The sequence below is a fragment of the Carassius gibelio genome, chromosome B9 (assembly GCF_023724105.1).
Source record: "Carassius gibelio isolate Cgi1373 ecotype wild population from Czech Republic chromosome B9, carGib1.2-hapl.c, whole genome shotgun sequence".
NCBI lineage: Eukaryota > Metazoa > Chordata > Actinopteri > Cypriniformes > Cyprinidae > Carassius > Carassius gibelio.
Window position 1 is genome coordinate 16,505,352 of NC_068404.1, and position 23,578 is coordinate 16,528,929.

Here is a 23,578-nt window from a genome sequence, read left to right on the forward strand (position 1 = left end):
CAGCACTGACCATTTTTTCTCTCTCTCTCTCTCACACACACACACAAATAAATGCTGAATTAAATAAATATTATTTTATTTGTAAGAATATGTGTCATTTATGAGATCAGACACCCGTCCCCATCAAACCCCTGCCGCCATCGCGACCGCGGGCAAAATCTCACTCTGAACTCAGTTCAAAACTTGAGAGCCCTGTTATTAGCATTTCCCTTGATATCATCGCCTCACACTCCATCCCACTAGGTGGCAGAATATGCACCAAAAGCTGGTTTGCCAACCACCATAAAACCTCAAAATAAGAAAGTAAACTACAGTTCCCAGCAGAAACTTGTGAGACGTACGTCAAAGACTTTACGTCGCGTGCACGTGACTTATGTGAAAATACGTGACCGTCGTTCTCTGTTCGTCTGCTGGACGGTAATGGCGGCGTGCCGGGGTTCATCGTCCAAATGGTTTTTTACCCGGGAACAGCTCGAAAACACCCCGTCCCGCCGCTGCGGAATGGAGCCGGACAGAGAGCTGTCTTATCGACAGCAAGCCGCGAATCTTATTCAGGACATGGGCCAGAGACTAAATGTGTATCCTTTAGACGCGCTGATCAACAGCATCAGGCCCGTTTCTGTATCTCGCAGTGACTGGTTATGTTGCCTTCACATCGATAATATCTATCATTTATTTTGTAACTTACTACGAATATCTGTAATAACTGAACGCGACTGAAATTATTTGAGGTTGTTAATTAAACACCCTTATGGTAGTAGAGCGCATTTAGTCTAGGACAGGCGCTCGCTGATTAATGTTAATGTTGTACAAGTGTTTAAAGTACGATTTGTATATTTACATATAATATATATGTAGCATAATAATGAGCTAGTTGTACCTTGAATTTATGTTGTTTATGTTCAAGTAGCTCAGGCGTGTGAGAGCACGCAGCTCACGCGCATTTGTGATGTCAGGGGCACGCGAGCAGGCCGGTTACCGTAAAAATTAAATCCGCTCTGCACTACTAAACCATGTCAAGGTATGATTTATGTAAACATTTTGACGTTTGTTTAAAAATATTAATATTGGTATTTCTGGCAAATTGTATCGGTACGAAATGCGAATACGTAAAGTGTTCGTAATACGTACGGATACGTAATACGTTCAGTCAGTTAATGGCTGAAGTTACGTAACTACGTTTTCCTTAACCCTTAACATCAGTTCTCAACTCACAATAAATACTGCCATTGTTTACATGCACAGATTTTATATGAACCACTCTTTCACCAAATTCCACAGAAATGTAAGTGTTTCCATCCACACTGCTTGCATCTATTACATATACCCTTCTCAACCATATGAATATTCATGAGCCTGTGCTTCCCCTGGAGTGTGAGAATGGTCTTTCGGTGCAACCGTTACTGCGGTTTCCAAAACGAAAATGAAATAGATGCGTTATAGGACTCTGTTAACCACCGCAATAAACCGGAGAACAAAATGCATTGGTTCTATGTGAATAAAAGCCTAAATGAAATCTGTTTATTTAAAGCAATTGTGTCTCTTCAGAAGACTAAACTGCAGAAATAGGCTCATTTTTAATAATCATTTTATGAACTTTAAGAAATCTTTCAGGCTAAGTTAAAAATATCTTCATTTGTGTTTTGAAGACGAATTAAAGTCTAATGGGTTTGGAACATCATAAGAGTAAATGACAGCATTTTCATTTTAAGCTAAATAACTGTTTAAAATATGCTTACATCTTTTGACATGACCATGATATTTTTTTCCTTTCCACTCCAGACCATCTCCCCAACGACATTATTTCTGGCTGCAAAAGTTGAAGAGCAACCACGGAAACTCGAACATGTCATTAAAGTAGCGCATGCGTGTTTAAACCCCCAGGAACCTCCACTGGATACAAAGAGTAATGTAAGTCCTTAGTATTATTATTGTTTTGTTATTTCTTCTTCAATTTCCTCAACCTTTTCATCACACTGGATAATTTCAGCTACACTTGCATCCATAAGAGTGTTTAGCGCCTGTCACTACAGAATCAGTCGTCTCACTAGTCAACTCCAAACAACTTGACTTTGATTAGTTTCAACAGTTTTTAAAAATCTTGTCCTCTTTTATCATGTCTGTCACACACAGTGATTGCAAGTTTATTTCATCCCCCAAAAAATTAAAATAAAATGTCATCATTAACTCAACCTCTTGGGTTCCAAACCCATAAGATTTTTGTTCGTTCAAAACACAAAATATGTTTATTTAAATGACAGATTTTTTTTTTTTTGCCTCTATCTCAAGTATTCACCTAAAACTTTGACACTTCAAAAAGTTGATAGAGTGAGCATAAATCCATATGAATCAAATGATTTAATCCAAGTCTCGGACATGATCATGTAAATGTGAATAAATTTCATTTTAGCTGTTGTGCACATATAAGCGTTAATCGGTTAAAGGAAGCTCAAACATGCATGATCTACCAATGAATGAGGTTTGATCTTTTGTGTCATGCAAGTTCCCCTGACCATATTTGAAAGTTTTTAATGAATTAACTTTCACTTGAGGGACAGAGATCCATTTCAAGAAATCAAGAAATATTGATCTACATTTGTTCTGAAGATAAACTAATCTTATATGGCTCTGGAACAACATGCGGATGAGTAAATGATGATGGAGTTTTAATTTTTGAGCAAACTATTCCTCTAAGAATGACAGAGGGGAGACAGATTATATAAATGCCTCTGCTATTTCTTTCCCGTTCATGTGAATCTCACAGAACCCTTGACTCCCTTCGATTCCCAGGCAACACTGTAAATGAGGCTTACAAGTGAAAATAGACTAGTGAGACACTGACATTAGACATCCAGCATGTCAGTGCTGGGACAGAAATCTCTCGTGAATGAGAAAAATTGTCTTGAAAAAGACAAAATAGAAAATAATTGTGTGGCAAACAATTAATGTTGCCTGTAATTGGAAGAGTGCAGAGAATTCAGTTTATGGGTTGAAGATACAGAAAGACACATTACAAGCCTCATGTAATGATTGTCTATTGAACTTCAGGCATACCTCCAGCAAGCTCAAGAGCTGGTGATACTTGAAACCATAGTGCTGCAGACTTTAGGTAAGTCTATGAAAGGAGGTTTCTCTCAACTGAATATTAGAGTGGACATAGAAGACTTGCTGACAGTGGGTCACTTAGAGAAAAAGCAAAAGTTGTATCATCATCACTAAATTATGATTTTGAATGTTGTTGCAAAGAAACCAAATTGGTCTAACTAATGCATGGTTATCTTTCATGATCCACAGGTGTTGATAGCAGTGTGATTCAGCTTTGAATGAAATTCATGTGCTTTATATTGCAGGCTTTGAAATAACAATTGAACATCCACACACTGATGTAGTGAAATGTTCCCAGCTAGTGCGAGGTATAGATTTTCCTTCATATGCTCTCTGCAACCAACTTTAGATATAAAACAGTGCTTAATGTTTGAATCAAACTATTGGCTTTTGAATTATGGCTAAGCATGGAGTTCAGGGAGAGGTAAACCTCACTGTATTGAGGGTAAATGTGTCTTATTCTTACTTGCATGTATAGTTTGACTTACACTCATTCTTTTGCCATTCTCTCTCCCTCTCTGTTTACTTTCACAGCAAGCAAGGATCTGGCACAGACTTCCTATTTCATGGCTACCAACAGGTTGTTATCCAGAACCTCATTTGTTGCACTGTGACTGCACACTATAGCTTCCTTTACTGCAGGTTACCCTACCAGTGTCCAACGCCCTCCTTGCACCGGTGGCTACTGGGACGCCCCCCCTCTCTCAAACATGCCCTCAGAGCAGGGTGGGGAGGGGGTTCGGTGGCACCGGCCCCGGTTGCAGTGCGGTGTATTGTACGGGGGATCATTGTTGGCACAGAGGGGTTGAATGCACAATGTGAAGTGTAGTGGTGCTCTTGAACCTCACGTTTGCTCGGTTACAGAAGTGCATTTGTCTAAAAAAGACGCTTTGGTAGCCTGAATAGCAGCTAAAGATTACACAGATGTAAACATTACATAGAAGTCCTCACGGTAAGTACCCAGACCCCTTTGTTTTTTCCTATGATTTTGTTATTCTCAAAGTGATAATTGAACCTTTCTTTTGGTATTTCGTATTCAGACTATTTAGAAGTTGTTGTTTTTTTTTTTTTTAATGCCTGAATTGATTTTGAGATAGACATTTGTTGTGGTTCCGTTGTGATATACCTTGTTTATTGCAAATTAACCCATTAAGGACCTGTTTGGTTTTCTTATTTTTAAATGTATTTTTATACCAATTATAATCTTGAAAAATTGTTTGTATCAGGTGTGTAACAAAAGGTCCTTAAAGGGTGTAGTCGTCATTAATTTAATCAAATAGAATTTTTTGTTGTTGTTGTTTGTGTTTGTCCCTTATTGTGTAGTTATTTTTAAATCAGGTTAGCTGTCATTAGTGTTTGCCCCCTTGTTTGAATAGGGATACTTCAGCATTGTATACGATGTCTGAACATGGGACTAGAGCGGCATATGCTCAACACATGGTCTGCGTATTATATGGCCATCAAGGTTTTTTTATTTTTTTTTATTTTTTTTAAGTAGAGGCTGCTTTTCTTTTAGATCCTGATCGCCTATTGCTAATGCAGCTTATGAATGTTGCAGTTATTATTTGTTTGTCTTTGTTGCATTAGGATTTATAGTCTCCTCTCGCCCCATGTCCAAACATTGATTCTGTTCTGTAGCACAGGGTTACCATCCAGCTTTGACTGAGGCTTTAGTTTAATGCTATTTGTCTCAAATGTCAGTACAACACTACTATGTTAGCATATTTCTTCAGGGACTAATGATGTAGTTCTTATGCATTCCCTTTTTCCCCATAGTAGAACAAGTAACTACCTTTCACATACTTTAAAATAATAACATTGTTTTTTTTAAGATGTAGACAAGTTTACAGAGATTAAAGAACAAGCTCTTGATGAGGCCAAACAGACAGCCCTGCTTTGTTTTTATTATGTGGGCTGCGATTCTTATGTGGTAAATATGGATGGTAACCATATGCTTGTTTGCTTTATAGTTCCATATGATTGTTGAATGCAGGCTTTTATGGCTGTTATTGAATGTACAGTAATATGTCAATAGTATCAAATTCATCCTTGATTATGAGTAACAAACCTTTTTTCTTTTTTTTTTGCTTGCACAGATTTTTTTTCACAAAGTAAAACTCATTTTATAGAATGTTTTTATGCTTTCTACTGCTATTCTAAATTTAAAGGGGTCATATGACGTTGCTAAAAATAAATAAGTGATTGTGTATTTGGTGAAATGGAATGTGTTTATGCAGTTAAAGATAAATTATCATCATTATTTTCTACGTACTGCCCTACCTTTCTGAAACGCATTGATTTGTACAAATCTCATCGTTCTGAAAATCGAGGTGGATGCTAATTGTCCTGCTATGCAGTACGTTGTGATTGGCCGAATACCTTAAGCATGTGACAGAAATGTTACGTCCCTTTCCATACTGTGATGCCGTGTGTCCCAGTGCTATGAGACAAATCCAATAAAACCCAATGCAAATGAGGTATTTGTTATAACAAGTGGGTACATAATTACTGATTACATAATTATTTATTAATGTCTTTTTATGCATTGCATCGTGCCACGTAAACATAAAACTATGCCTACATTTGTGATCTCAGAAATGACAAACAAGCGCTACCCTCAACTGCTCAAAACTCGTGTTTGAATCGGCAGAGGCATATCTTTTAAATATGAAAACATACTTACAGGCTATGAGTCAGTATTATTTGTCAAAACACTGCCATTGTAGGCTAATGGTTCAGAAAACCAGTCCCTCCAGAAAAACGCGATTATGCGATCGCGTGATTTAATGCATAAACAGCCAAGGGCCGCATATTTATGCGGGGGTCGCATTTTTTCAAATACGCCGCACTTTCGCCGCATAAATTGACGATTTCAGGAAGCAAAATATGCGGAGATAGCATGATTTCATAATAATAATAATTTTCGTTGCAAAAAAGTCACACATATCTTAGCAGAAAGTTGAAAAATGTTGCGTTTACTTCACACAGGTAAATCGCCATTATTTTCCAATGGGAACCTTATGAAGTGACGTAATTGCGCGACGTGAACATCTGTGAAGCCCGCGGTGAAACCAGGGTGAAGCACGCAAATCATTCTCCTCTGCCAACAAAAATAAGCCTAAAAGACCGCGCAAAGCATTTACCCGGTGTGTTACATGACAGTGGGGGCAAATTATTTTGAGAGAGGGATGAGGATGGCGAATGATCAGTCCCTCCAGAAAAACGCAATTATGCGATGGCCTGATTTAATGCATAATCAGCCAAAGGCCACATATACGGGGTTGCATTTTTTCAAATACGCTGCTCTTTTGCCGCATAAATTGCCGATTTCAGGAAGCAAAATATGCGGGGCTAGCATGATTTCATAATCCCTGTGCTTTGGTTGCAAAAAAATGCACATATATATTAGCAGAAAGTTGAAAAATGTTGCGTTTACTTCACACAAGTAAAGTGCCATTTTACCCCTATTGCCATGGGAACCTTATGAAGTGACGTAATTACGTGATGTGAACATCATCTGCAAACCCTGCGGTGAAACCAGGGTGAAACTTGAAGCGCGCAAATCATTTGCCAACAAAAATAAGCACAAAAGAACGCGCGAAGCAGTTTCCCGATTTGTTACATGACCGTGGAGCCAAATTATATTGCGAGAACTTGCGAAAACTGCGGTTTGATGAAATGGAGAAAAAAGGTGATTCCCCCACACCCCCTTCTCACTAGGCTACTAACACTGTTGTAGTTTCATTCAGAAGTTTACAGTTGTAAGATTGCACTTTTTTTGTTACAGAACAGTACCCAAAAACTTACAGTTGTAATTATATTAGTAGTATGTAAAATTTACGTTGCAGTAAGAGATTGCAACTTAAATATTCTGTGATTTAGTATGCCCGCTTATCATAGGAAGTAATAAGAAATTACTCTTTACATTAAGGTAGTAGCCTAGTGAGAAAAGGGTGTTGGGGACCTTTTTTTCTCTTTTTCATCAAACCGCAGTTTTTGCAAGTTCACGCAATTTCATCGCATAAAATTGCAAAAATATCCCGCATATTCCATCGCATTTTTTAAGAAAACGTGCCGCATAATCACAAATAAAAAACGCGTTTTTCTGGAGGGACTGGAAAACAGCTGCACACATCTGAATATTTGGCTTGAGCCGTTCTGGAACAGTTTTGCAAATACAACTTAACCACTAATTTGAAGTTTGTGTCCTCTTTTGGAAGAGCAAACAAAGTAGCTTCACTTTCACAATGAAACACAGCGTCTCCACAACATGGCGGCGGCGACAACAGCGAGGATAAAATGTATGCCTTTTTTCTTTGCGTGAACATTTGGGTGGTGTTATGCAAATCTTCCCACAAAGTGACGTAGACATGTGGAGGCATGTTTAAATGAGGTGTTTTAGGAGACTGTGAATGAGTCTTAACTTTTTTTAAAGAATATATCTTTGGTTTAGAGACTTAAGTCTTTGCGACTTTAGGGATTTTATCTATGCACAAATGGCTTGTAACACTCCAAAGAGAAGGGAAAACATGATATCGCATCATATGACCCCTTTAAAATATAGGGATGATGCAATTGATCAGCTACTGATCAGAATTGGCTGATTACACTCCAACTTTAGGCCTTATAGACCATTTCCTCTTATGCCAATCTGTGTATCTTTACATGGATAACTTTAGTGTCCTGCTTTTTAAGGTTAATAAAAATATTGATTGGCGCTTCCCTTCTATTGTTGGCTTTTGCTCTTTATCTTGTACCCATTGTAAACTACTGAGCATGACCTGTACATTTTTAAGGAAAATACACTTTTTTTGTAATGTCTAAATTGCAAAATGTTAATAAATCACATGGTGCTAAATAAAGTAGTTTCTGAACTGTGCAGGTACATTTTTGAATTGTTACTCACAACTGGGAAATATATTAGTGGCTTCAGTGCTTCCATAATAGCATTCTCTAGGTCAGTGTTTCTGAAACCTGTCCTGGAGCCCCCCCTGCCCTGCACTTTTGTGTGTCTCCCTCATCTAACACGCCTGATTCCACTCATTAGTAGAGACTGCAAAAACTTAATTGGGTGTGTCTGATTAGGGAGACATACAAAATGTGCAAGTTGAGGGTTTCCTCCAGGACAGGTTTGGGAAGCACTGCTCTAGATGTTCACCAGTGCCTTCTATCTGCTTAGTGACTGATCGTTTTGTGCTCTTTCTTTTTTGTCTCTTTTCTTTCTCCATAATGTCCTGCTCTTGCAGTCTGCACCTCACCACCTTCTGCTTGCAGTACAAGCCCACAGTCATCGCCTGCGTCTGCATTCACCTGGCCTGCAAGTGGTCCAACTGGGAGATCCCTGTTTCCACCGATGGCAAGCACTGGTGGGAGTATGTGGACAGCTCAGTTACACTTGAACTGCTTGATGGTAAATGGATATTCCTGTACATTATAATGTTAGTCTCATTTTGTGCTATTTGCTTGTCACCCATGATTTATATTCATTCAAATTTTGTTGTAGAACTGACCCATGAGTTTCTGCAAATATTAGAGAAAACACCTAGCAGGTTAAAGAGGATTCGTAACTGGAGGGTAAGTGATTAGATAAGTAAAGCAATTGGTTTCTTTACATTGGTTAATTTGGATAACACAGTTGTCGATGTTTATTTCTAGGCTACACAAGCTGCTAAGAAGCCCAAATCAGATGGTCAAGCCTCAGACAGTGGCTCTTTAGCGGGACCGTCATTAACCCAGGACATGGCCTTGATGGATGCCCTTCCCGGAGTTTCTAGAAATACAGCATTCTCCAAAGCCTCAACATCTTTCCCAGTGACCCTGCCAAGCAACTCAAGCAGCAGTCTTTCTCTTGATTCCATTGCCAACATGCAAGGAACCTCATACACTTACACCGCCCCCAGTGACTGGCCTCAGGACCAAGTGCACTCAGACCAGTATTCTGTCAAAGAGCTTCCCCCACACAGTTCTATGCATCCACACCGGCCTGATAAAAGTGCAGAGTTCAACCCTGCCAAACACGAACACAAGGCCAGCGGTGGGGTGAAGCACCAGGCCACGGCCCATCCTCCACCTGCAGCACCCACACAGAAAATGTCTCTGGACAAGTACAGGGAGAAACACGCTGCTGAGCTGGCTGTGCTGAAACGCAGGCAAGAGCAGCAGAACGTGGAGACGGAGGTCTATGTTGCTCAGACAGATCACCGCAAGCACCTGCCCCAACTGTCTCACGGGCAGCAGGGAGCAGGAGCCACCACTGCCTCGCCCCTGAAGATGAAGCTGCCAGTCTCTGGGCAGGACAAGCGCGAAAAAGGGAGCTCTTTAAAACTGCGTCTTCCGGTACCTTCCCAGAGTGAGAAGGGGGGATCAAGTAAGGAGGAGCTAAAAATGAAAATAAAGGTCTCCTCTGAGCGGCACAGCTCCTCAGATGAGGGTGCTGCAAAGAGCAAACATTCCAGCCCGCTTGTGATCAAGGAGAAACACAGAGACCACTCAGCCCATCGTCACCATCACAAACACGGCCACTCGCACACACATAGTGGCAACGGCAGGAGCAGCCTTGAGGCACCCGCATCTGGTTCCACCCTTCGGAGCCCAGTAGGTTCTGGCGGCGATGACACAAGCTCAGCTTCCAGTTCCTCACGCAAGAGAGTTAACCCCGAAGCCAGCCACAATCACCACTCCAAAAAGAACAAAAGCTCCAAAGGCAGTGCAGGTAGTTCCTCTCATTGTTCCTCTGTTCAGCAGTGTGTGTCTTCTCACAGCTCTGTTCTTAACCTTCCCTTCCCCCTCCCCCTGTCACATACCAGGTGGGCTACGAACATCTCAGCACCCTAGTGAAACTGGACAGGAAACCAGTGGAGAGCCATGGCCCTGAGGGCGCCGGCCTAGCTAATGGCCATCACACAGACAACAAAGATACTTTTGACACGCTTGAGTCGCTGTTAAGTGCCCAAGGAATGGACTCTTGAACGATAGGAAAGAAAATAAAATATAAAAGAAAATCAAGCATAGATTTCATTATTAGGAAGAGGAAAAAACAGGAATGTGAAGATTAAGAGAAAGGAAATAAAAATGCTTCCCGATCTTCTGGCAGTTCGGTTCAGTCTCGCCATCTCTGAGTAACTGCTGCTTTCTTCAGTATTCCCTCACGAGCAGTCTGTATGAATGCGTGAGCCAGTATATGAATGTCAGGGCCATTATAGTAAAATGAAAAAAAAAAAACCTTATCATGATAAAAGCGTAACGAGTGATGAAAGTTTTTGCCACAAGAAAATTTATAAGACTGAAAGCACCCTCTAAAATGACTGACGCTTCTCTCGTTTGTTAAACAAAGTTAGTAGAAGGAATGCAGAATCAAGATTTAAGTTCCTTAGTTCCTTGAATGTTTATTTGTTTCCTTTTCCCTCATCTGATACCTTCTATGTGAGCTGCATGTTAATAATGAAAGGGATGAGATAGTTGTTTACTGATTGTGAAGAAAAATTTACATACATTCTCGTATGTTAAAAGCTGTACCATAACTTCTCAGGTTTGGAGCTGCTTGTAAAAAAAAAAAATATATATATATATATATATATTGGGGTAGGGGGGGTTTTGTGACTCAGTGTTAGAATTTATCACATTGGCAATTCTAGCGCTGCCTTCCAGTGATGTGCTCTAGAACTGGTGTTCCATGTTGCTATCAGGAGAGGGTAAACTAGCAGGCAATCCACAACCTGCCAATTACCTGGCATGTTGTCAGGGGCCATGCAATTTGTACCTTTTTTGAACGTCAAGATGACCTTAAGCTGGATGCCAAAGGCTGTGCCTCAAAAAGTATAGTTCTATGAAGTTTACATAACCTTCGCTGTGAAGTGCATTTTATATATTTCTTGGCTTGAAGCAGTAGCCTTTAATAAATTACCAGAAACATACGTGAGTAAAAGGAGATTGAGTTCATTATCACAGTACTTACCCAAAGAGATCTGGGCTTTCACAGGCCCTTAACATTATTTCTGAATACGGATGAATGGTTTTCTTTTTTTTTTTTTTTTTGATACTTTTTAGTGTGAAGATATTGGTAAATGAGGCCAGCATTGTAAAATCATCATTTTACTATGGATCGCTGAATTGCAGTTGGATAAGGCAAGTGCAAACCCTGGCACTACTTTTTTCTTTTTTTTATTTTATTTAGATTTAATAAAAAATTCCATGGTTTCCACTACCTTAACCTCAGTCTTTATGTGATCATTTATTGCATTAAGAACTTATTGGCACATCTGACTATTTCCAGTTCCAGACTAATTCACTGTTATAAATTTAATTTTTCTCCATGTTAAATTGTTGCCTCACAATTGTTTTTAAAAGTCACTTTTTGATTTGGTAAATGAAGTTTTCAGTTCATTTGCCTACTGCAGGCTTGGCTGTGATGAGAGAGGAATGCATGTCTTAACAGTTCCTCTGCTGAAGGTCGTTGCTTTGGATCTCTGCAAAGAGGAAAATTGTTTCACTGTTATATGAAAAAGGATAGTGTGTGGAGAACTTACACCATGTCTACACCGGATCCGAGCAGCACGGTGCAAAAAAATACCACAGAACCCATTATAATCAATGACACTGGATGCGACACGACAAATCCCCCACAGTAAACTGATACCTTTGTTCTATTTATGATGTACTGAAAACAAAGTTTAACTGATGTTTAATTGTCACTTTGTCGCATCTGGTGTAGACACAGTATTAGACTAATAATATACTACGAAAAAATAATAAAAAAGCATTAGCACAAAATATCCAGAGCAAACCTTTAATTTCTGAGTAAGAGAAAATTACCTGGTTAGGCAAGCCTTGACAAATCCTTTTGCATGTGTAGTGAAGTCATCAGTCAGAGATGGCATTAAGCCCTTTTGAGCCCCAATGTAAAAGAGGGCTGCTATCTTGTTCATGTGAGCGAGGGGTGGCTTTCCTGTGGCCATTTCATACACGGTGCAGCCAATGCTCCAGATGTCTGATTTTCGTCCATGACCTGTCTCACTTATCACCTCTGGTGCCATCCAGTATGGAGTACCATGCACAGACTTCAGAAGGTCACTCTTACTTCCAGTTGAAGTCTGAAGACAGCTAAGACGGCGAGCACAACCAAAGTCGATTAGCTTGACCACTCCGTTGGGCATAAGCATAATGTTGTTCCCCTTCAGATCTCTATGGATGACCCTGTTGGCATGAAGATAGGCAACACCTTCCAGAATTTGTCGAGTGTATAGAACAAAGACCTTCTCTGGCAAGGGTCCAAACTGGCTCAAGATGTTTGAGATGGAGCCCCCTGGAACATACTCCATGAAGATGCTAACAGCATTCTCACAGAGAGCTGTGCCCAAGAAACCAACAATGTTAGTATGATGAAGGGTCTTGAGAAGATCCACCTCTCTCTCCAGGCGTTCATACTCTTTTTCTGCCATCTCTGAAGTTGAAGCATCCAGTGCCACTTGTTTTACTGCAATCAGCTGACCTTGACTGGTTAGCCCACAATACACCTATGAATAGTAATATGAAAATAAGATGTGAAAGCTTTACATTGGATTATACATGGAGAACTTTTTGCAAATCATGAATGTTTATGTTAAAGCTAAGAAGGGTGCTTTAAAATTATTGCATTGAAATGCTTACTGTTCCATAAGCTCCTTTACCCAGAACCTCTCCTTTTGTCCATGTGATGGCATCATCTGAGCAAGATCCATTGGTGTAATGCAGTTCACCTGAGGATGAACCCTGATGGACAACAGAAACTCAATGTAATGGCCCATGAAATAGCGCAGGGGTAGCCAACCCTGCTCCTTGAAGAGCTACCATTCTGGAGATTTCAGCTCCAACCCAGTCAAACAAATCTAAAGCAGTTAATCAAGGTATTCAGGGTTAGTTTTACGGTTATAACTTAATAAATTACAGGTGAGCATGTTAAAGCAGGGTTGTAGTCTGAATTCTGCAGGAAAGGTGCTATCTAGGAGCAGAGCTGGTTGATGAACAAGTGGAATATGTTAGAATGTTACCTCATTTAAAAACATTCTAAATCTTGAAGGCAGATTATGTTTGAACTCTGTGCTATATTCCTTTTCAGTCTTGAGTGTTTCAAAATCTCTTCTCTCGAGTGAGATCAACTCCTCTGCCAAAGACCTCAGCAAGTCATCTGTGAGAGGTCCATCGCCAACCTCATCTAGAAGGCTTTGGTACACTGGTGAGACTGTTCCGTCACTTGTCCAGGTATTGATAAGAGGCTGCGATGGCAATTTGGTTTCATGGAATATTTCAGGTTCACTTTTGGAACTTGCATCAATTGGAGTTTGTTCTTGATGTATTATTTCCTTTATGAGAGTTTTGGATACAGTGTTGGAAAGTACTTCCTCGATCACTGATAGTATGGAAGTATGTTGTCTCTCTGCGGTTGATAATTCCCTTCCATCTCCCTCGATGTGCATTTTGGATATATTCAGCTGGACTGCTGCACGAGCAGAAGTTACAAGGACATGGCATTTATTCTCTGAAGAAGGTGGTTTTTTCCTTATTCCTTTGTTAACAGTATCCGTCCGCTTGAGTTGCCTGTGTTTAGCTCGACTGGATCTCTCTGATTGAGCTTGTTTCCTTCGGTTAACCTCCACTGTTTTTTGGCCCTTCAGTTTTCCATTGGTTTGTCTTTTAACTTGAAGTGCTGTATGGACCTGTCTGGTTCTCTCCGCAGAACTGTCTACTCTAAGATTTTCATAAACTGGAGTCGCAAACATTTCGTAGATTGCTGGACCTTCATCTCCCTGACTGATCTTCAGAAACATGTCGTTGTAAGTGACATAATCCACAGCAGACCTTGTTCGCTGTACTGGTCCTGTTCCTGGCTTTTTGGATGCTTTTGCACCTCTTAGATCTCTGTGAAGTTGGTTTTGGCTGTTACCGCTTAGTTTCTTGTCATCACTCAACTTCATGTGTTGAAAAGGTTCAGAGAGCCCCATTGCTGTTGGGGCTTCATGTGCAGTTTTTTTACAAGTTGCTCTTGGCAAATATTTGTTGTTAGACTCTACTGCAATAACTAGGCTGGTGGGTTTACTTTCTCGGAGTTGCACCTTTGAGTGAATTGGTGAATTTATCCTATTCCTTGTGGTTTTAACAGAACTTTGTTTTCTATGTGCCAGAACATTGAATGACTGATTTGTCTGAATAGATGTTTTGCCTTTACTGTCATTTCTTTTGATAATCTTAACGGGTTTTTTCTTTTCATGTGGAGTGTGCTCTGCTACATCAGTATCCACAGTAGCACGATGCTTCTCACCTGAAATAAAATGGGATACTCTGTCTATAGGTTGTGTTTGTCTGATTATGCTCTGGGGCTGTTCAGAGACAGAGCAGCAGTCCATATTTGGGGACTTCCTCAGAAATTCCTCTGAGTTTTCAGTTGTTTTAGTAGACTTGCATCTTATTTCATCCTCGACATCCCTGGCAGTCAATGATTTGATAGATGTATAGCCTTTCTTGTTGTCTGAAGTTATATCTTTTCTAGTATTGTGTATTACTGAACTGACGAACTCCTGCAAATCCAAATAGGTCCCCAGTTCCAGATTTAGGGACTTATCTAAGCCCCCATGAATCTTTTGTGTATCTTGAGGCACTGTCTCATCCTCTTCTTGGCTACTACTGCTGCAGGAGTTGCTCTCTTCACTGCCTGTTCTGGTGCCTCTGGATCTTCTGGAAGACGGCCTGGAGATCCTTTCCAGTCTTCTCCTGGATTGTGATGAGATGGGCAATATGCTACTTTGTTTTAAGAGCAGTGGGTGCTCAAGACTTGAACATGCAGAGCCATTCCTATATATATTATCCAGCGGAGCAAGATGTTTAGCTGACTTTGAACATAGAGTAGGTAGTGTCTGGAAATCCCAGCACAACATTCAAAATGGCATTAAAGGCATGAGTTTTTGTATTTGTTGAAATTAGTTAAAAAAATTATTATAATAATTCCTCACCTTTTGTCTGCTATTGTCATCCCCTGTGTTAACACCTCCAAGCCCTGTAGTTAATTGAAAACTTTTATTATATGCCTCTCAAATGACAACCTTCTCAACAGTCCTTTTCAGTCATTACAATCATTTGAACACAGATATTCAAACTTAAAAGTTGAGAATGTGTCCTCGCTTTTGGTGACACAGCTTTAGGCAAGAGTTTTAGGCATATGTTTGTTTGAAAACTACCCCTTGAGCATCCTGTTATCCTCTCCCTAATTGATTTTACAAAGTATTAGTGAAGGTCTCTTCTAATGCATGGTCTTCTGATGACGAAATACCCTAAGTTCCCACACGCATTCTTCTCAGACACAGCTGAACAGGTGAGGAGACTTCTGGGGTAAATGTAGCCCTGTCAGGATTATGTTCTCTAAAATGGTGAGTTCTTTACTCTCTTATAATCCATTCAGTTTTTCTAACTGAAATGCAAGCTCCTGGCAATATGAGTAGATGTATCCCTGATCACTGACTAACCTAATAACAGACTCTAGATAGCAAAAATTATCAACACTGGCACTACTTCCCTTCTTGCTTCTTATGTTACTTATAGATGTTTGGAAACTCTTACAGTCTCTTCAGAAAGAGCAGTTAATGCTTGATTGCTTTGGCACTGGGAAACCACTAGGTACAGGGGGAAATAGTGAGATATTTGATTATTTGATAATAAAGTAGTGTTTTCTGAGTCTGTGTCGCAAAGATGAAGTTGCCGAGCCTGACTTGTCATCTCCTCATTAGACGCGCCTTTAGAGAGAAGTGCATCTTTACAGATTATGATTATAATTAAAGAGTTTTTGTTTTTGATTTGTTTTATTTCATTAAGTAGTCGTTTAAAGCTTTCTATAGATATATTTATCATGTCCGTGAGGTATGTTTTCTTTGAGTTTCAGTTCATTTTTCTACTCCTGTTAAAGACGGGATGGCAGAAAGCACATCATGTTTGTTTTCTTTATTTTATAAAAGCAGCGCATTTTGTTGATTTATTATGAGTGCACACAAATAAAAGTAGACCCTTTGCAATTAAGAATGATGTATTACTTTTAAGAGCAAAAATGATGGCTTATACACTGAAAAAAATGCAAGTGATCAAGCTGTCACCTCCATGATCTGAAGCATCTAGGCAGAAACTATTGGATACAGCGCATGTTTATCTGGGACTAACGTTTAAACGTTGTTATAAGTTTGAACTGTTTTAGATCTATAGATTTTATTTTAGACAAGTCGTGATGATTTGAGAAGGCTAAATTTATCAAATATAGGCTCATTGTCTGGCGCTTGATCGTTACTTAAAAAAAAAAAAAACTTAAAAATCCAAACGTTTTTCAAAATTAACTTTAACTTTAAAAAAAAAAACTTAACAATATATAATCACTTCGCTATTACATACAAAACTGAACTATTTTAATAGCTGAAACAGTAGCATAACCTGTTTAGGGACTGTTTAACTCAAATCAGACACTAGAGCATCCCTTCATTCAGACACAGTGGAAGATCTGATAAGAATCCGTGTAGAGCGGCCAAGTCTGGATGATTTTGATGCTAGAGAGAGTGTGGCCAGCTGGTTTAGCCAATGCCAAAGATCAAGAAGGCCAAACTACAGGAGTTAGCCATCTGAGGGGCATGTGACTGCAATAGAGGATAGTCCATAAGACATTGAGCCATGAGATGTTCAGCTTGAATCAATTAAAACACTTAATTCAGATTTTCTTTTTATTTCATTTATCTTGCAATGTTTTAAGTCATAATTTTAGCTCAGTGAAGCACTTTAAACACCAACACTTTTTCATTGTTACCTTTCTTGTAGAATTGTGCTTCAAATAAAGAACTTTGTTAACCACATTGTTTATTAATCATTTAGGCTACAAGTCAATATCGCCCATATCGACCGCGATATAAAAGAAAAAAAAGTGAACTTGTAAAACTGCGGTGTTAAATATGATGCGGTCAAAAATTTGGATGCACTTCACTTTTGTGCTGGTGCACCTAAGAAAAAAAGTTAGTCTAGAGCCCTGAACATGGTGATTGTGGTTTTGAATCCACAAACACTTTTGTACATCCTCGCACACCCAGTCTAGATATCATGCAGTTTTACTAAAGGCTAGTTCACAATACACTGGCAGACGCAGACCAGCGACGAGAAACATCAGATTACAGTAGAGCTTAGGCATTCTGTGACCCACAGCAACAGATGCCGACAGGGGAAACATTGATTCGACTAAACTTGACAAGCATGTCTGTTGGCATCTATCTGTGCAATGTGATATAGCCTTAACAAGTGGACCCAGTTACATTTTTTGGCTTACTGTGTTTGCTGATACACTAAAATATGTCAAACTGCATTACAGAAAATGCATGTATGTGCATATTTCTGTATGGATCTATTCATCAGTGTCATTTTTTAAATAAAAGCAAATTCTTTCACAATAAACAGCTGTCTATACTTACGATTATGAATGTTAGTCCGTGCTTGCAGCAGCACACTTGCATCAAGAAGAGGGTCCATTAGCACTGGTGCTGACTTACTGAGCTGAGTGACATGAGCAGCAGGAAGAACAGGTATTGAGGAAGAAGTCAGACTGACTGATGGATGCAAGGACCTTATTTTGCCCCAGTCTTTTCTGTTGTTCCATAAGCTAGGCAAGGAGGATGTCCGAGTAAGTGAAAATTAATTTACATTAGCATGTTCACATTGTTCAAAGCATTTAAAAATGAGCTATGAGCTATATCTTTTTTCTCTTTTTCTACATGCTGAATGTTTATTTGCAGTAAGGGCAGTTAAATCTTCTTTGGACAAGTTCTCTATTTCTCTCTCTGGATAATGGGACAGCCTGGAACCGTAGTATTATGCTGACAACGGCTCGATCCTGTAACTGTACTCCTCTGTACAGTCTTTGTGTAGAAATGAGAGAGAGCTACTGAATGGACATGAGGTTTCATGCAGGCAAATTGTTTGTGAGGTCTGTTTGTGAATTTTGTGTTTACACAGCTGCTGTTGGTGGTGTTTAAGTGTGATTTGTTGACTTGTGATTGGATCTCTTGTTTATCTGTTTGCTAATTTTTATTTGATGAGGAAGCGATGAATGGGTGTGTATGCAGTCAGCTGGCTAACCTGCTTCGCTTCCTCTCGTCTCTGCCGTCTTGGCTGATGTCTATCTTTGGCTCCATCCAACCCTCAAAGCAAATCCTGTTATCTGCAGACACACAGCCAAATACACTCTGGGTGAAAAGGCTAGATGTAAAATGGTCATGTAAAAAAACTGATAACACCTATATTACTGAAGGAGAATAAAATAAGATGAAATGAGAGTTATGGAAGGAGAATATTTGCACGAATGTATGTATATGGATAAATATATACTTTTTTTTGAATGCCAGAACATTTATTCATTTAGCTGATGCTTTTTATATATATATATATATATATATATATATATATATATATATATATATATATATATATATATCCAAAGCAACTTACAATTGCTATATATGTCAGACGTCGCACACCTCTGGAGCAACTAGGAGTTAAGTGTCTTGCTGAGGGACCCTTTGGTGTCTCACAGTGGATTCGAACCCAGGTCTCTCAAACCAAAGGCATGTGTCTTATCCACTGTGCCAACACATTTTTATGTTTTTATTTTTTTCAACATTTATTAAAAAAGAAAATTTAGAGTAATGACTACTTAAAATTCAACTTTGTCATCAGGAATAAATTACATTTTTTTTTTTTTTAAATAAAAAAAATAAAACTGCTTTTTTTTATTTGTAAATTGTCTTTCAAAAACATTTTAAAAATCTTAAAGACCACTAATCTTTGAACTGTGCATTTATACAGAGACAGCTTGTAAACTAAATATGTATATATACAAAATGTACCTTTCACAAAGTCAGTCCTCTCTAAATTAGCCCGAGCTTCAGTGAAACCAAATGTTAGTCTGGCATAATCCTTATCTGTGAGAGTCAGAGGTTCTCTGTGGATGACTTTTGTGTCGTCTGACTCATTAGAAACCGAGGAGCCCAAAAAGCAGAGTCAGACACACCCCTCCGATTGTCATGGATTCTCTGAGGGACGGGCTGAGAGTCTGAGACTACTCTTTGTGTGTGTGTTTGAGGGTGGTGGAAAAGGCTTCCAAAGCTTCTGAAAGCCCGGTGGACACAGAGAGTCACTGTCTTGAATAATCCTGCAGGTGTACAACTAACACTGTATTCTGTCTTCTAGGTTTAACAATGCACAAGTCTAGTTGTTTGACTGACCTTGGTGGATATCTGCATGATCCTTTTGTGCCATGATAATCTCAGCTAAATCCTTCTGCAAAAAATAAAGTTCAGTAAAGGAAAGGTTATCAATGACACAGCTGGTATGCAGCAAGAAACAAAAGCTTTGAGAATGGGCGTCCCTTACAATAACCTTTCACAGAATCACACATGACTAATTCACCTGTTGACTACTGACCATCTGGAGACGGTCTATTCAGTCAGATAACACTATCATTAGCCAGCTGTGATGCCTGTGACCAAGACGCAGCCAAATGAAACGCCATGAAGGGTTTAATCAAAACATTTCAGAGTAAATAAACTACATTTAATTGGCTTTGCATTTACAATCCCACTGAGCCTTATTTATTATTTGACTCGGTTTATGCTGTCGTTCTGCTTGTATGTGCAAATGGATTTCTGCAAGACACACTGCCAAGATTCATTGTATATAATGTAAGAAGTGTGAGAGCACCTGACCTTCATCCCATCTGAATCTGCTGTGCAACAGCCACGTGTAGGAGAGAAGCTGGGGAGTACTGAAGGACTCGATGGCCGATAAGATGTGTCCAGACACGTGAATATTGTTTCTCCAAAAATACAATACAAATACTAAAATAAGTCATCGCATTATAAACATAAACAGGTTTCTAATGAATTGCACTACAAATAAATGAATGCTTTTTCTTATAAAACTGTTTAAACAGTGGTATGAAGTCTTTAAACAGTGTTTTGAGATTTAGATGTTGTATTAAACTGGTATTGCTGCTGGTACCATTGCATTCACATGCTTGATAATTAACTTCAGTGAAAACACTGATTGGACTACTTTTAAAAATGAAATGATTACACACAATGTAGATCTAGTCCATGATTTATGAAGATAAAATAATTGTTTTATCCACCTTATTACATTTACCATTTACTGCACTTTCACAGAACAGCTTAATTCCACATTGCAAAATAAAATGAATATATAGTATTTTACCTGTTTGCATTGAAGAATCCATTATATGGAAGAGTTCTTCTTTCTTGGTGCTCTTGATCTGAGAAGCGTACCACAGAGCAGTATGACCTCTTCCATCAAGGATCTTCTGATCACTGGAAATCAGAGCAGGTGCGTTCTCAAATTTGAGAGGCCGATTAAATCAACATTCATCTTAAATTCCATTTTACTGTTTTATATTTTGCATTTCCAATTAAAATCCAAGAAGGGATTGACCAGATTAAGTTGAAATGTTTTGTGTCCTTACACTGGAAAAGACATAAGTTCCTTCACCACTTCCACAGGTCGATATTCCCATGGTGTCTCAAATCCTTCAAATAGATCCACATCCCTTACAGCCAGCATCAGTGGGGTCAGTCCATCTCTGTTCTGTTTATTTAACTCCAACAAGTCTGCCTGGACCTGTAACAGACAAACAACATAAGCTTTATTTGTCGTAATTACTCTAGCCATTGCCTGAGGTGAGTGTAAAAATATCTTGCTCTCACATGACAGGTGGCCAATACTGATCCATCAGAGAGCTCCCTATGGAGTCTAGCCTGCTTTGTGTGAACCTCTGGTTGATATCGCATTACTAACAGTCAAAGTGCAAGTGGAAGTTGAAGTCTGAGCTGCTCACCATCAGGTCCTGTAGACAGCAGAGGTCTCCCCTCCAGGCTGCTAGTGAGAGCTGCCTCTGATGGGGTACGTCTCTGATCATAGCCGTCAACAGCTCTCCCTGGAGTGCTGGTTGACTAACATGAAGAGCTGTCTGATTGCTGTTGTTACACAGTGTAGCGTCGGCTCCTCCTTTCAGAAGGAAATGCATAACCTGTGTTCAAAATATGTTAAAAGCAATGTATCCGAATTATTACAATGTTAATGAACCAGGTGAATGATAGGTTTATAATATTTAAGCAAAGTGTGAGTTCTGACATTAGGATTTCAAGTGTGATATTGCTTTTATACAACAACTCATTAAGTTAATACCGAGTAATCTACATTTTAGACAGTATTGGCAGTTAGTTTGTATGTTTTTGCTCTTCTAGTGAAAATAATTCCAAAATTACGTTGCAACTTCTGAGCAAGTGCTATTAAGCTGTGAATGAATCAGACATTAATTTACTCCGATCAATTGAGTAAATGATTCAATGACTCAAGAGAAGATGCCCCCTATAATTTCATTCATTATTCCCTACATTACTCCACTACTATAGTCTACTGAATGAGTTATAAAATAAAAAAATAAACAAACTGACCAAATTCAGATACTGAGTGTATTGGAAGTGCTACAGACATGGGAAATTATTTCGTGGGACACTCATCGGATTATGGAATTGAATGAGTGCATTTGATAGTGTTGTTGCCACATAGTGGTGAAACATTGTAACATGAAAGAAGAATGACTACAAAAGATTCCCTGTAATACAGACACACACAAACAGAGAAAAACAAACAATCCAAAGCCCTATTGGACTCTATATCATTACTCTTAAAACTAACTGTTGTTTGATGCATAATGCAGCAATTCAATCAAGAAAGCAGGAAGCAGTAGAAAGTAGCTACTACAGTAAGTGAAACATTATGCCCATTATTGTAATCAATATATTAAACCCCTGTTACACTACATTAGCTTTCCTACACAGAAGTCAGCTATAGTTTCCACTTTGTTTTGATCACATCACCCATTTGTCTCATACCCTAGTAAGACCCATCCTGCAGGCAGTGATAAGAGGAGTGGAGCCCTGTGAATCATGAGGCAGGTCAATCTCTTCCCAGGCGTAGACTCCCTGCTCCAGTCCCAGAGCCACAGCCTCAAGCTCGTCCTTCAACAGCTGCTCCACAAATCTGCTTCTTTCATGTTTACTCATGCTCCAGAGTTCTGGCAGATGCACAAACACAGAAAAGTAGCTGCCGTTCTGATGCACTAACTGTAATGAATGCCGTCTTCAATATTCACAGCATGCACAAGAACTACTTTGTTGCCCCCATGTGGTTGTGTTTATGTTGAAGGAAATGCATAGTCTCAGTACATTATTTTTAAAGATATCTGTATAGCTTTAATAAATTGTCAGTGTTTGCTTTTGAAGTTATTGATTAGGACATTTTCCCTTAAGCAACTTTCTGCATAATTTACTAATAAATGTAATATTAGTAGACAGTAGAAATTACTAAATGACCATGCATTCACTGCGTAAGAAAAGCAAGCCCCTATAAACTAATAATCACTATTCATAATGCATATATCAGCATAGAACTTCCCAAGGAAAATAAAATATTTGTTAAACAATAGTTACTAAATAAGGAAATGAAAAGTATTTTCTTTTGCTTAAACAAGCAAGACTCACCTGTGTAAGCAGTTTGTTACTTCTCTGGAATTAAATGTTTGAGTTAAATGAAGTTAAATTAGTTCCTGTGTTTGCGTCCTTTTCTCTTTAGGGTCAGTCCTTTGTCTTCATTGCACATTTGCCTGAAGCAGCTTTGAGTTTACAGCCTGTTGCCAAGGAGACGACAGCTTTGGCATGAAAACAAAGAACACACCATGAGACCTTTGTTTTGGTTTCAAAGGGGAAGTGTGCAGAAATGTCCACATGAGCATTTGCATTTGGTTGTTATGATAAATATATATATAATAATTCTATGATTTTAATTCATTCATTTATAGTGTTCGCCAGACACCTTTTTTTTTTTCTTTTCTTTTTTTTTTTACAGATTAGTGAACATAAGATACTAAAGCAAAGGAGGAATTTTAAATGCCTATTCTATTATGTCAGTATTTTACACCTTCATCACAAACCTTATATCCCAGTCAGCATATAAGTTGTCTCTTGTAACCTCTTTGCACTTGTGTTGAGCCGAAGCTGTCCTGGGAGTCATTCTGTATGAGATTCGGTTGCATTGATTGACCTTCACTTGAACCAGAGTCCTTCATAGACAGAATTACACAGCAGTTTTCTAAAGAATCACTGTAATGATCCACATAATTGATCGTGATCTAAATGAATCTTTGCTATACCTTTTACAGTACTTACAGGAACTCCATTCAGTTTTACAGTTGGCTGTAATACTTTATATTTAACATTTTAGTTTAGACAATATAACAAATACAAGACTTGAACAACCTCGAAGAACTACACGACCTCTAGTGTTCACTGCTGATATACTGCTGATGTTGTAAACAATAGCTTTGATTAAACTGCTTGAGGGAAAAAAGTTAAAC

At 38.9% G+C, this 23,578-nt stretch overlaps 2 protein-coding genes across 4 annotated transcripts; one reads left to right on the forward strand and one right to left on the reverse strand.

The window, feature by feature from the left end:
* The first annotated feature begins 373 nt into the window (after nt 1-373).
* Nucleotides 374-11,314, forward strand: ccnt2a (cyclin T2a). The gene is given in 10 exon segments (XM_052564983.1): nt 374-578; nt 1,204-1,285; nt 1,783-1,911; nt 3,049-3,109; nt 3,351-3,413; nt 3,640-3,685; nt 8,352-8,515; nt 8,609-8,679; nt 8,761-9,883; nt 9,886-11,314. Coding segments are annotated over 10 exon segments (2,085 nt in total). The 5' UTR covers nt 374-420; the 3' UTR covers nt 10,074-11,314.
* On the reverse strand, nt 11,094-23,298 carry map3k19 (mitogen-activated protein kinase kinase kinase 19). Of its 3 annotated transcripts, XM_052564980.1 has the most exons (15): nt 23,156-23,298; nt 22,707-22,873; nt 22,059-22,240; nt 20,999-21,190; nt 20,627-20,781; nt 20,362-20,474; nt 19,854-19,963; nt 19,374-19,428; nt 18,229-18,310; nt 17,565-17,752; nt 15,087-15,130; nt 13,131-14,990; nt 12,751-12,852; nt 11,917-12,617; nt 11,094-11,570 (listed from the first exon to the last, which is right to left on the reverse strand). In XM_052564980.1, exons 3-15 carry the CDS (start codon nt 22,227-22,229, stop codon nt 11,480-11,482), a joined length of 3,864 nt encoding a protein of 1,287 aa, XP_052420940.1. In that variant the 5' UTR covers nt 22,230-22,240; nt 22,707-22,873; nt 23,156-23,298; the 3' UTR covers nt 11,094-11,479. The 3 variants fall into 3 exon arrangements, with proteins under 3 accessions (XP_052420940.1, XP_052420941.1, XP_052420942.1); XM_052564982.1 differs by lacking the exon at nt 11,094-11,570 and having other exon boundaries at nt 11,756-12,617; XM_052564981.1 differs by lacking the exons at nt 22,707-22,873; nt 23,156-23,298 and having other exon boundaries at nt 22,059-22,634.
* Between the last annotated feature and the right edge of the window lie 280 nt (nt 23,299-23,578).